This window comes from Phaethon aethereus (genome assembly GCF_964289735.1).
Source record: "Phaethon aethereus genome assembly, chromosome: 5".
Classification (NCBI taxonomy): domain Eukaryota; kingdom Metazoa; phylum Chordata; class Aves; order Phaethontiformes; family Phaethontidae; genus Phaethon; species Phaethon aethereus.
This window is the reverse complement of record NC_138579.1, coordinates 26,886,796-26,898,940: the sequence shown is the minus strand read 5'-3', so window position 1 is coordinate 26,898,940 and position 12,145 is coordinate 26,886,796. Positions and strand designations below refer to the sequence as shown.

Genomic DNA, 12,145 nt, shown 5'->3' with positions numbered 1-12,145 from the left:
TGCATGAGCTGGGCAAGCCTGCTTGGGGTATACTGGTACTTTTTTGGTGGCTGGAGTTTATATCATTGCCTTTGTTAGAGGACCTAGCTTGGTACAACTGCTAGCGTTACCACAGACATCCCAGTTGCAAAATAGACACTGTGAGGCTCAGGCATGTTGCTGTATACACCCTGCATCAAAACTGCTTCCATAAAAAAAAAAAGAGACAGGTCATTGTCATAGGAGACTCCCTTCTGAAGGGAACAGAAGGCCCAATATGGAGACCAGACCCACTTCTTAGAGAAATCTGCTGCTTCTGTGGGGCCTGGTTAAAGATGTGAAGAGAAAGCTTCCTACCCTGGTAGGGCCCTCAGATTATTATTTATTATTGATTTTTCAGGTAGGCAGCCATGAAGTTGCAGCAAGAAGTCTGAGGGCAATCAAGAGAGACTTCAGGGTCTTGGGACAACTGGTTAAGGGATCAGGAGCACAAGTAGTGTCCTCTTCTATCATTCCAGTTGCAGGGAATGATGAGGGAAGAAACAGGAAGAGCGGCTGATCAACACCTGTCTCTGAGCCTGGCGACACTGGCAGAATTTTGGGTTTTTTGATCATGGGTCGGTTTACATGAGACCAGGTCTGCTGCCAACAGATGGGATACACCTGTCTCAAAGAAGGAAAAGGATCTTTTTACAGGGGTTAGCAGGGCTTATCGAAAGAGCTTTAAACAAGATTTGAAGGGGGAAACGGATAAAACCAGGCTCACTAGAGCCTGGGGGTGGCATGCCACTGATTGAGGGATGGTGTGCTAACAAGGTCTTTTGGTCTGTCATCTCAGTGGAGGTAGGGGATGGAGATCCATGCAGCAGCAAAGATGCAAGACTTATTGATGTGTTAGAAACCACAGAAGCGCCTGAGGATGGTCATGTAGGAATTGGGGCTTCTCCCCAAAAAGGTGGTAGGATCAATAGCCCAAATGAAGTGGTTTACACAAGTGCATGCAGAATTTGCAATGAACAGGAGGAGCTGGAAGCCATTGTGCATCAGGAAAAAGGTGATACAGTTGCCCTCATGGAAACATGGTGGGATGACTCACACAACTGGAGTGCTGCAATGGATGGCTATAAACGCTTCAGAAGGGATAGGCAAGGAGGGAGAGGCAATGGTGTAGCCCTGTATGTTAGGGAGTGTTTTGACTGTCTAGAGCTTCATGATGATGATAGAGTTGAGTGTTTATGGGTGAGAATCAGGGGGAAGTCCAACAAGGCAGATATGGTGGGAATCTGTTATAGATCACCCAACCATGATGCAGAGGCAGATGAAATATTCTATAAGCAGCTGGGAGAAGTCTCACGATTGCTAGCCCTTCTTCTTGTGGGGGACTTCAATTTATCAGATGTCTGTTGGAATTACAATACAACAGGGAGGAAACAGTCTGAGGAGGTGCCTGGAGCATGCAGAAGATAACTTCCTGACGCAGCTGGTGAGCAAGCCAACTAGGGAAGGTGCCTTGCAGGACCTGTTGTTTGCAGAGCGAGAATGACTTGTGGGTGATGTGATGGTTGGAGGCCATCTTGGGCATAGCAATCATGAAATGATAAATTTTCAGTTCTTGGAGAAGTAAGGAGGGGCATAGAACTGCCACCTTGGACTTCTGGAGGGCACACTTTGGCCTGTTTAGGAGCCTGGTTGACAAAGTCCCTTGAGAGGCAGTCCTGAAGGGCAAAGGAGTCCAGGAAAGCTGGACATTCTTCAAGAAAGAAATCTTTCTTTCTTGAAGACAGACAGACTGTCCCCTGCTGTGCCAAAAGATGAGCTGGTGGGGAAGACCACCAGACTGGCTGAACAGAGAGCTTTGGCTGGAACTTAGGGAAAAAAGGAGTTTATGACCTTTGGAAGAAGGGGCAGGCAACTCAGGACTACAAGGATGTTGTGAGGTTATGCAGGGAGAAAATTAGAAGGGCCAAAGCCCAGCTAGAACTTAATCTGGTTACTGCCATAAAAGACAATTAAAAATGTTTCTATAAATACATTAGCAACAAAAGGAGGGCTAAGGAGAATCTCCATCCTTTATTGGATGCAGGGAGAAACATAATGGCAAAGGATGAGGAAAAGGCTGAGTTACTTAATGCCGCTTTTGCCTCAGTCTTTAATAGTAAGACCAGTTCTCTGGGTACCCAGTCCCCTCAGTAAGTTTACAGATGACACCAAGTTGGGTGGGAGTGTTGATCTGCTGGAGCATACGAAGGCTTCACAGAGCAATCTGGGACAGGCTGGATCCATGGGCCGAGGCCAGTTGTATGAGGTTCAACAAGGCCAAGTGCTGTGTCTGGCACTTGGATCACAACAACCCCATGCAATGCTACAGGCTTGGGGAGGAGTGGCTGGAAAACTGCCCAGCAGAAAAGGACCTGGGGGTGTTGGTCAACAGCCAGCTGAATGTGAGCCAACAGTGTGCCCAGGTGTCCAAGAAGGCCAATTGCATCCTGGCTTGTATCAGAAACAGTGTGGCCAGCAGGAGAAGTGATTGCTCCCCTGTACTCAGCATTGGTGAGGCCGCACCTCGAATATTGTGTTCAGTTTTGGGCCTTTTACTACAAGAAAGACATTGAGGTGCTGGAGTGTGTCCAAAGAAGAGCAATGCAGCTAGTGAAGTGTCTAGAGCACAAGTCTTATGAGGAACGGCTGAGGGAACTGGGTTGTCTCGTCTGGAGAAGAGGAGGCTGAGGGGAGACCTTATTGCTCTCTACAACCCCCTGAAAGGAGGCTGTGGTGAGGTGGGTGTTGGTCTCTTCTCCCAAGTAACAAGAAATGGGACAAGAGAAAACGGCCTCAAGTTGCGCCAGGGGAAGTTTAGATTGGGTATTAGGAAAAATTTCTTCACCGAAGGGGTTGTGAAGCATTGAGGCAGGCTGTCCAGGGAAGTGGTTGAGTCACCATCCCTGGGGGTATTTAAAAGACTGTAGATGTGGTGCTTAGGGACATGGTTTAGTGGTGGACTTGACAGTGTTAGGTTAACGGTTGGACTCGATGTTCTTAAAGGTCTTTTCCAAACTAAATGATTCTATGACTCTATGGCTCCTCCAAGAAGACTGCCACTCAGAGTCAGATGTGAGCTTCCAGAGGATGCAGAGCTGTGGAGTTGCGCAGGCCTCACTTGCCACTGAAACACTATACCATTGGCTGTGTAGTCCTTTTGATGACATAGGTCTTCCCCTGTCTTGACCCAATGGAGGTGCAGTCCCATGGTGGAGGTAGGCAGCTGGCTTATTCTTTCTCTGGGGGTATTGGCCTAACAAGGTGTGATTCTTCCTGATGTAGACATAGAAATGATCTGATGGAAAACTGTGAAAACCTTTAGCTGGATGTTCACCTGTTGAGTGGCTTTGGTGCAGGGTAGGACTGTGGAACAGCCTGATTTCCCAGTGTACTAAGAAACACACAAGGGAAAAAGCCACATGCTGATTCTCACAGGGAAAGATCTTCCATTTTCACCTAGTAGTGGCTCCTGGTGATGAAATAGAAAGCCTAGAATCTGGCTGAGCTGTTGATTTCGCAGAGAGAAGAGCAATGTATAAAGCCACAGCTTCAGTGACAAGAGTCAGCATTTATCATCCTTGACTCTCTGCCCAGGAATCACAGCCTTTCAGCAGCTACTTGTCAGAACTTTTGTCCACTGTGTCCACACTGCAGGATGTTTTCCCGTCTTCCTACAAGACCTGCCTTGTGTTCACAAGCAGTTTGTCTTCTGTCAGTGCCCTTATCTGTTTACAGTTATAATTAAACAGACATTGCAATTAGTAGAACTTGTAGTGGGAACTGAATTAGCTTAATGGCATTGTGCACCTTCTCCTCTATTAATAAAACTGTAGTGTGGTTCCAACAATCCTCCTACTACTGTCTGCCTCAATTCCCAGAGTGCCAGCAGGGTTAGCTTTCTGTATCTCAGGACACTTGGATCAAATGCCCATTTTACATGATAATGAGTCTCTTTGTGGGCTGCCTTTGTAAGTGCATCTGAAGCCATTCCAACATTGTGCCTTAAGGTTTCATAGTAGTGTCAGTTGATTCAGCATACACGTTATGCTCATGTATATGCTGTGTACAGCTTGTGCTCATCTTCTCCTGGTTTCCAGCATCTATGCAAACTTTCCTGCATTGTTTCTTTGCATTATGAAATAAGCATCTTTGCTGATTTTCCATGGTTTGTTTTGACTCAGGAGTGAATTGTTCAAGAAAAGTCTTAGCAAACATTTCTTTGGAAATACTTTTAAGCTTTTGTGGGTTTTTAAGAAAGTAGCTATCATATAGAGTGCAGAATTCCAAAATGGCAGGACTGTCTTTTTGTTCAAACTGGCCTTTGCTAGGCCTCTTTGAAACTTGGAAATTTGATTAATGTGTGTTCAGGGCACTTCAGGTCTTATATAGTGGTAGATAAACTGAATTTGTGTCTGTGCGTGAAGCACCTATTCTTGATAGCAGGAAGTAGGCAGTGAAGCGGTTTCAGACTTCGTCCTGGTTTTTGAATTGTAATAAAATTAAAATTTGTCTAGAGTGTTATGCTACTGGCAGGGTTAAGCATTGCTGAGTGGATGATTTTGGATGACCAGTGACCTGCTCAAGGGGTACAGCCACAGCAAAGGATTTGTTTAAAACAGGACTGAAGTTCTGCTGTGTCTTCAAACCATGTCGTGGATAAGTCAGGACTCAGAGCCAAGTACCTTTTTTCGCTGGTTCTGTGTTTGCCTGGATCAAAGATGCATCAGATGGATCTCGGTGGAATACCCAAAAGCATGTTTTAGGTATTTTTTTTTCCTCCCAAGACCAGTGTGATTTAGAGGCTGGCTTAGGGCATTAGGGCAAGCATCCAACCTCAGTAGCTTACTGGAGTCCCTTGCAAGCCATAGCATGCTTACTGTCTAGTGAAATACTGCCAATAAAAAAAAAAAACCCACAAAAAAACCCCAAACCCACCCTGCTGGTATTTTGCATGGTAGGCACAAATGGTGTGTACCCCCTCCCCTGCTTCCCAAACTTCCCTGCTCCCTTTCTGTGCTAGCTGTGTGGCAAAGCAGCCTTCTCCTCCTATACCAAAGCCATGGGCAAGCCGCCTGCATGCCCTTTCCCAGTACTGTGCCTCCCAGCTGTGAGAGCAACCTCCCTTCCCCAAGACGGTGGAGCCCTGCAGGCTGGCTGATCTCCTAAACTTCTGTTACTGTAGCTCCACAGCAGGTGAGTGGTGTTCAGACCCCAGAGGTGCCTAGGGAGCCTGTTCAGAGTTGCCGGCATGTTTCCATGATGCATTATGGTGGGGTTTCCCAAGCCTAAATGCAGCTTTTCCCTTACTCCTACCTCTGGCACTACTTCATGTACTGCCCTACCCCTCATCCTGGCTTCTGCTTCCAGGCATCTCTTTGAAGCTTTCCTGATGTCGCTCCTCTGCTTTGGGAAATTGCTGCTGACCTCTCTAAAAACTTTTCACCTGCAGTTTGTATAAGAGGCTACTCAAAATGAAACTGTTTCATATCTCTTGCTTCCATGCTGCCTGGACTTCTCTTGAACTGCACTGGGGATGTGAACCTCTCTTCCCGTGCACCTCTGACTCCTGCCTCAGATGTCAATCTTGCCCCACAGTGACTTAACTCAGAGCCCAGGCTGTGGGAGACTCCGCATTTACCCTTACAAGTCTGCATGCTGTCTTCTGAATCGGTGACAACTGGGGTGTCTCACTGTAAGCAGTCAGAACTTGAGAAGAATTATTTGAAATCCCCTGGGGGAAGAAGTCTTGGGTCTAATCCTAACACACCCCAGAAAGGCTCAGCAGAGGAGTTCATCAAGCTCCACACAGGAGGACCAAACTGGAATTGCAAAAATTTGACTGCTTCATGCAGCCCAAGATAGGGTGGTAACTGGGCAGCACTCTTAGTTTTCCTTGCTTTTCCTGTGGGAAATGACTCTACAGTTCCCCCCATCTTAAGGGAAGAAATTGTAGGAGGCTTCAAGTAATCAGGCTAATTCTTCTATAGGATTTTTATGCAGAAAACAGGTTGTGTATGTTTGCCCCATTTCTTATGGCTCTTTAAGATATGAGTAATGAACTTCAAAGAAGGCCTTACGTGTACCACTCTGTAGAATTATCCCAGCTGTAAGTCCAAGCTGGGGACAGGGAAGAAGTGAGGCACAGGGTGCCAGCTGTGAATAAGGACTGGGGATGAAAAGACTTGAAGATGAGCAGAACCAGCAATCTATCTGGGAGTTGAAGGGGCCCTCAGACATGAGAGAGCAAGGACAGAGAGGAGCTAGTCACTGTGCTGGACCTCCTGAGGGTGCACAGGATGCGCTTTCTCTCCAGTACTTGCACAGACACTGTGCTGCCCTATGGCATGAAGGAGGAGTTCCCAGTTCCTTCCCTTGCCTAGAGAACTGGCCCTGCTGCTTCACCACTTCAAGGCTGATCTTGTGTCACAGTATGTCTTCAGTGAGCTGGCTGTGGGTCTGATACCTGGGCCTGTACAGCATCTGTGAATTAACTGTGGTCTGACGACTACAGCAAGTAGCTTAAGGGAAGTGTGACTCTTGCTCTGCCCTGCTGCCTCAGTGCCCCTAGTCTGGGCAGTAGAAGGGTCTGGAGAGGGAGGAGGGAACAAGGCGCACTCTCTGAGGATGCTGATTCTTCTTTGGGGGTTTCTGCACACTAGCAGGGAGCTGCAAATTAGCCAGCCTCTGGCCAGCTGGTCTCTCTGAAGCCTGGGTCTGGCCACCCAGGATCCTAACCATATTGTTTTTCTCTGTCTGACTTGCAGAAAGCGATTCCAGAAGCCTGCACTGATCCCATAGTCCTTGAGGAATCAAAGCTGTGAAATGGAGGGGTGGCAGAGCTGGGAGATGCAGCCCCCCCTCATTCCCATCTTTGCTACCTACACCATCCTCCTATTGTATGTGCACCATGGCAGGGTGGGCAGCCGCGGGGCAGGAGCCCGCTGAACTGCTTGTGGAGAGTGTTAAAGAGCAAAACAATTAAGGGAGTTGTTCTCTTCATTTATACCTCTACATCTTGCTGTTTTGGAGACTTTGCTGCTTGGGAGGAAAAGCAGGGAAAACCTACTGCTCCCCAACACCCCACCATGTATGCTTGAAAAAGCACATATACTGAGAAAAGCCATAGTCCTGGGCTAGCCATGAGCACATGAGGGTAGCACCCTGCACGTGGCTGTGTCTCCTCTCACAGGCAAGCTGTGACATGAAATGCAGAAGCTGGACCATGTTTACTCTGTGAGCAGCTCTGGAAGAGCTTTCAGATGGCTCTTGGGAAGAGGGATTGCTCTGCCTCAGTGCCCATGATGCTGTGTGTTGCACAGGTGATGGTAGAAGCCTCAGCATATCACCAGCAAGTGCCGGCTGTCCCAGGTGAAGCACTTAATCTGTGGATGAACCTCTACTTCGATTCACTGAGGTTGCCCTTATGTTCCTATATATTAGGAGTTATTGAGAGATACCAATATGCCTCCTTCTACCTGGAGGCAAGCACTAGTTCTGCAGCTTATGTTGAAGCTACAGCCTAAGCCCAGTTTATCACTACACTAGCAACAGGAGTGAGTCAAACCACAAGCTCCCTCGGCTGACTGTGTTTTCTTTCTTAATGATAAAGTGCCTTTTGCATGCTTCAACACTAGATAAAAACTTTGTGAAGTATTATATTGAGATAACCAAGCAAGGCTCTGTTGCTCTTCACAGGGAGGGGTTTGAGTATGATGGGAATCCAGACTTGTGCCAGTGTGGAAGCTTTCCATTTTATTAACAGAGGACAGGAGGAGAAGCCCTCTTACCAGCATTTGTGTCTCGTAGACACTCTCTATGCTGCTGTTTATCTTCTAAATACAATTGTAGATCCTTATATCCCTTATCCTTCTTTCCAGTATCGCTCCACTGGTAGAGACATCAAGTGTCCTTATACTCCTTAAATGGTGCAGTTATGCATAGATCATTTGGGGGGGAGGGGGGCAGGGAGGGAGAAAACCCACAACTAGGTGGAATGGATAAAAATAGTCCTCTCTGACATACCATTTTTGACAACATTTTTGGGTGAAATTATACAGTCTTTTGACACATTCAAAAATTCAAGTCCTATCTTTGATAGTTTAGGATTGAGGATGGGGGTCTAAAATGGCTTTTCAATACAAGTTTTTATGTAAAATAAAAACATTTGAAGTGTACAGTGAAACCTGAGACTTTAATATTAAATGGTTAAAACAGTCTACATCTGGCTCTTTTAAAATGGAAAAAGTCATCTTTCTCCCCAGTGCTACTGTTGTGCTCTTTTCCTTCTGTATTTTTCTTCTGCACATGCAGTCTTCCTAGTTAGGACATCCTGCTGGTTCCTTCCTCCCTTCTGTGCACTGCCCATCTGTTTTGGGCCTTATTTCATCTAGGTCTAAACAACCTCTTCCTGTTTTCCCCATCTTCTGAAGTTACAGCTCACTGCAAAGGTAGCTCAGTCCTCACTCATAGATGCATGCAGTTTGCTGCGGAAGCAAGAGCTGCAACAACGCATACTGTGTGAGCTGTCAGACCTGGAACTCTGTGGGAAGGAGTCAGGGAAAGGTGGGTTTGCTGTAGAGAGAAATGATTTATCCTGCAACACACAACAGAAACTGCTGTTTGCTCTAAGGTACATCCTCTACCCACTGCTGTGTAGCAGAAAGACAGACATAGCACCCTGCCATTTTCTGTCATTTATTAGAAATGGCCCCTGAGGAACACACACATGCAAGTTACACAGCAGTGCCAGGGGCAGCACACGTTCTCTCTGGTCCAAAGTGTTCAGTGGATCCTGGGTAGCTGTATACCTCCTCCTCACAGGTACACTGGGAGAGAAGTCCTTAGTGCACTGTTCACACCTGAGACATTGCCTGCTATCCTCCAGGGAAGCAGTCACCAACTGACCCCAGCAAGCTTTGACACAAACTCCTCTGGGACTTGGTCTTTGACATCAGACAGTTAAGTGTTGCCTGGACAAGAAAACACACTTGCTAATGAAGAATGACTGATGGAGTCCAACACTGATCCACCGTAGAAATAGTGTCCTGGAGAAGTTCAGCCAAGGTTTAGTGGAAGTTTGGCAGTGAAGACGGGAGACAATGCTGACCTACACAGGGCCCTGAGCTTCAGTTTTTCTTCTTGTTTTGTGACAGTGCTTCTACCTCCAGGTACTGCAGCCCAATCAACATCCCCAAGATGGAGAAACCTGTGATTGATTTGAGATACAGGACAGGTTGTGTAGAAAATGCTGGACAGGAGATGAGACCTTCCCTCCCACCATTCCCTCCCTGCCCTTAGCACAGAGCCCCATGGAGAGTTTTTCTGGGGGGGTCATAGCTCCAAGGGGGATGCAGAGGGGGAAGATGCAAAGCTCTACTTACTTGCTACCATGAGGGGTGCCATAACTCCAATTGTCAAAGCTGCAGTGTGGTAAATGAAGACCTCAGAGAGGAAGTGAATAAGGGCCAAAAAGAAGGTGAAGAGCGTGATATAATACAGGCTGTTGGAGAGCAGAAAGAAGCAGGTTATCATATAGCCCATAGTATGGGCACGAACATGGCTGAGTGGAAAAGAGGCAAATCTGCATGCTGTCCTGTCTGTCCTTACTGTGGCAGCACAGAGGGCACTTGGTCCCTTACCTAGTGAGGTGCAAAAGCTCCCTGGGCACGAGCTGAGAGGAGAATGGGGCAGGGTGTTCAAATGGTGCATTGAAAGTCACAGGCACTATCTGGCCTGAACGCAGGTGAAGAGGAGAGAGCATGGGTAGGGCACCGGTGAAGTGAGAAGCACGTGCACACCCAAAAAGAGGGCAAGAACTGGGGATGAGCTGAGAATTAGGGTGACAGGACTTGCCTAACTCCAGGCTGCATCACCCAATACATCTTCTCACCCGTGCTCTGCTACCCTCTAGGGGCCACAGCTGTGGAAAGGGAGCAGGTCCAAGAGATGCAAGATAAAAAATCTTCTAAGAAACAACTGGCTTTATGATAATAGGCATTGATACCACCCCCTAAAAACAGCTAATTGAATCCCTGCACCTCTCTACCACAGACAAGCCTAGGCAATCCAAGGACATGCTGCCAGGTGAACAGTGACTTCTGCTGTAGGGCTGGAGCAGGCGGTGACAAAAGAGTGAGTTCTAGCAACTTCCAACACAGGCTTTGTCTAGCACAGACCCAGAGTCAGCCTGCTTGGAAATCCCTCTCAGAAATACCTCTGTTGCCACAGGGAGAAATGGCCTGCCTCTCACCACAGCATCAGGCTGCACCTCAGGCCTTGTCCTCAGTCCCAGAGAAGAGCGTATGGAAGAAGGTAGCAGGTTAAGACCACTGCAAGGGGCCTCTCAACCTGCCACAGCCTTTAGCTGAGCTGTCAGAGGAAAAGACGTACCCAGCATCAGTCAGACCACAGCATTAGCAATTGCTTCATGTCAACAAAGCGGCAACACCATCAGAAGATGCTTTCCAAGCTGAAGCTCAGAAACTTGTGACATAAGAAGTTCTCAGATCTTACCAATTTCTGCCTGAGCTAAGAAACAGAACTCAAATGCACAGGCTCTCCCCACAGAGGCAGAAGGGAGCAGCAGTTAACACACAAATCCTGCACTGCCATTTAAGCTTTTTTGGGGAAATGCTTTCAACCCTATAGAAACTTCAGGAACAGTTTTTGATTCCCCACCTCCTCCGCACTGCCCTCTAAGCTAGCTGCTCAGGTTGTGACTAGCAAGCAAAGAGAAGGATTTCTCCAGTGCTCCTTTACGTACGTCCTATTGCGGATGTCGATGGCGCAGAGACAGCGGATCACTGATGACAGCAGGGTCCAGACGCCAAAGGTCCGAGCCTGGAGCCCGTTCACTGCGCAAAGAAGGGAGGAGCACATGGAGACCACACACAGCCCCGCTTACCACCCCCCCCCCGGGGCTGCAGGCGGCTCCCGGGCCCGAGAGCAGCCGCTGAGGCGGGGCCCCGAGGAGGGCCCAAGGCCCATGGCTGGAAAGCGACCCTCCAAGGCCTCGGGGCGGCCGACGCGACCCTTACCGAGGCCAGGGCTGGCGGTGTACAGCTTATCCGAGAGGAAGCTGTAGTCGCGGAAGCTCTGCAGGGTGTTCCCAGCGGCGATGACCGACACCATCACCAGCCAGCTGCGCAGCACGTTCAGGAACCGGCTCATCCTCCCGGCCGGCACGAAACCTGCCCGCAAGGACCGGTCCGCGGTCACCGCCCGGCGTCGCCCGCGCTCTCTCACCGGCGCCCCTCCCGCTGCCGCAGCGAAGCCGCTGCCTGCCACGACAATTGGCCGCGCGCGCGCCGCTCCATCACGTACTACGCTGACGGTAACGGCCTCTACCGCCAATCGAATCCCTCGCCGCCCGGGAGGCGGTCCCGCCCCTCCTTGGCCCCGCCCGCCACGCAGGAGGCGGTGGAAGCGGCGGCGGCGGGCGGAAAAAAGGCCGAGCGCGCGGCCGGAATGTTGCGCCCGCGCACTGGGCGGGCGGGGGGCGCCTGCGCAGTGGGGACGGGGCGGGGCCATTGCTAGTTGGTTGTTGTAGTAACGGGGAAGCGGCAGGAGGGGCCGCGGCTGTCGGGCTGCCGTGTCCGCCTGCTTGCCCCGCTGGCCGGGGCGATGTGGGTGGCAGGTATGGGGAGCGGAGGGCTGAGGGAGCCGCTGCCTCAGGGTTGAGGGGCTGTTGGTCGGCGGCCCTGGGGCAGCAGTCACGGCCCTTCGGGCGCTCCCCGCCGCTCTTGCTTCTCCGGGGGCCGCCGGGCCCGGCCGCCGTGGGGTAGGCCGGGCCCCAGCCGCTCGTCTGGTCTGGAGGGCAGTTCCCGGGCCGGTGGAGGCGTTACAGTGTGCGCCTGACCCCGGGCGGTGGGGGAGTCTCGGCGCTGGGAAGAAGCAGGCGTTTCCCGCTGTGCCCGGCCTGGCCAGCCTTGGCGCCGTTCTGCGGCCGGAGACAGGGTAGGGACGCGCTTCAGCGGGAAGCGCCTGAATGACTCTCACGGGCAGATGAGGAATAATCCGCTGGAAGGCGATGCTTCTTCCTGTGCTCCCTTGGCTAGGAGGTGATTTAGAGCCTGTAACAAGCTTGTTATTAGTCCTGTGAGAAATATGTATTGACTGGAGGTGGGAG

At 49.9% G+C, this 12,145-nt stretch overlaps 1 protein-coding gene across 1 annotated transcript; it reads right to left on the bottom strand.

The window, feature by feature from the left end:
- Positions 1-9,143: 9,143 nt before the first annotated feature.
- On the bottom strand, positions 9,144-11,187 carry ERG28 (ergosterol biosynthesis 28 homolog; the record flags this gene model as incomplete). Its single annotated transcript, XM_082000549.1, has 4 exons — positions 9,144-9,223; positions 9,399-9,517; positions 10,781-10,871; positions 11,055-11,187. The coding sequence occupies 4 exons, from the start codon at positions 11,185-11,187 to the stop codon at positions 9,144-9,146; spliced, it is 423 nt and encodes a 140-aa protein (XP_081856675.1).
- Positions 11,188-12,145: the final 958 nt, after the last annotated feature.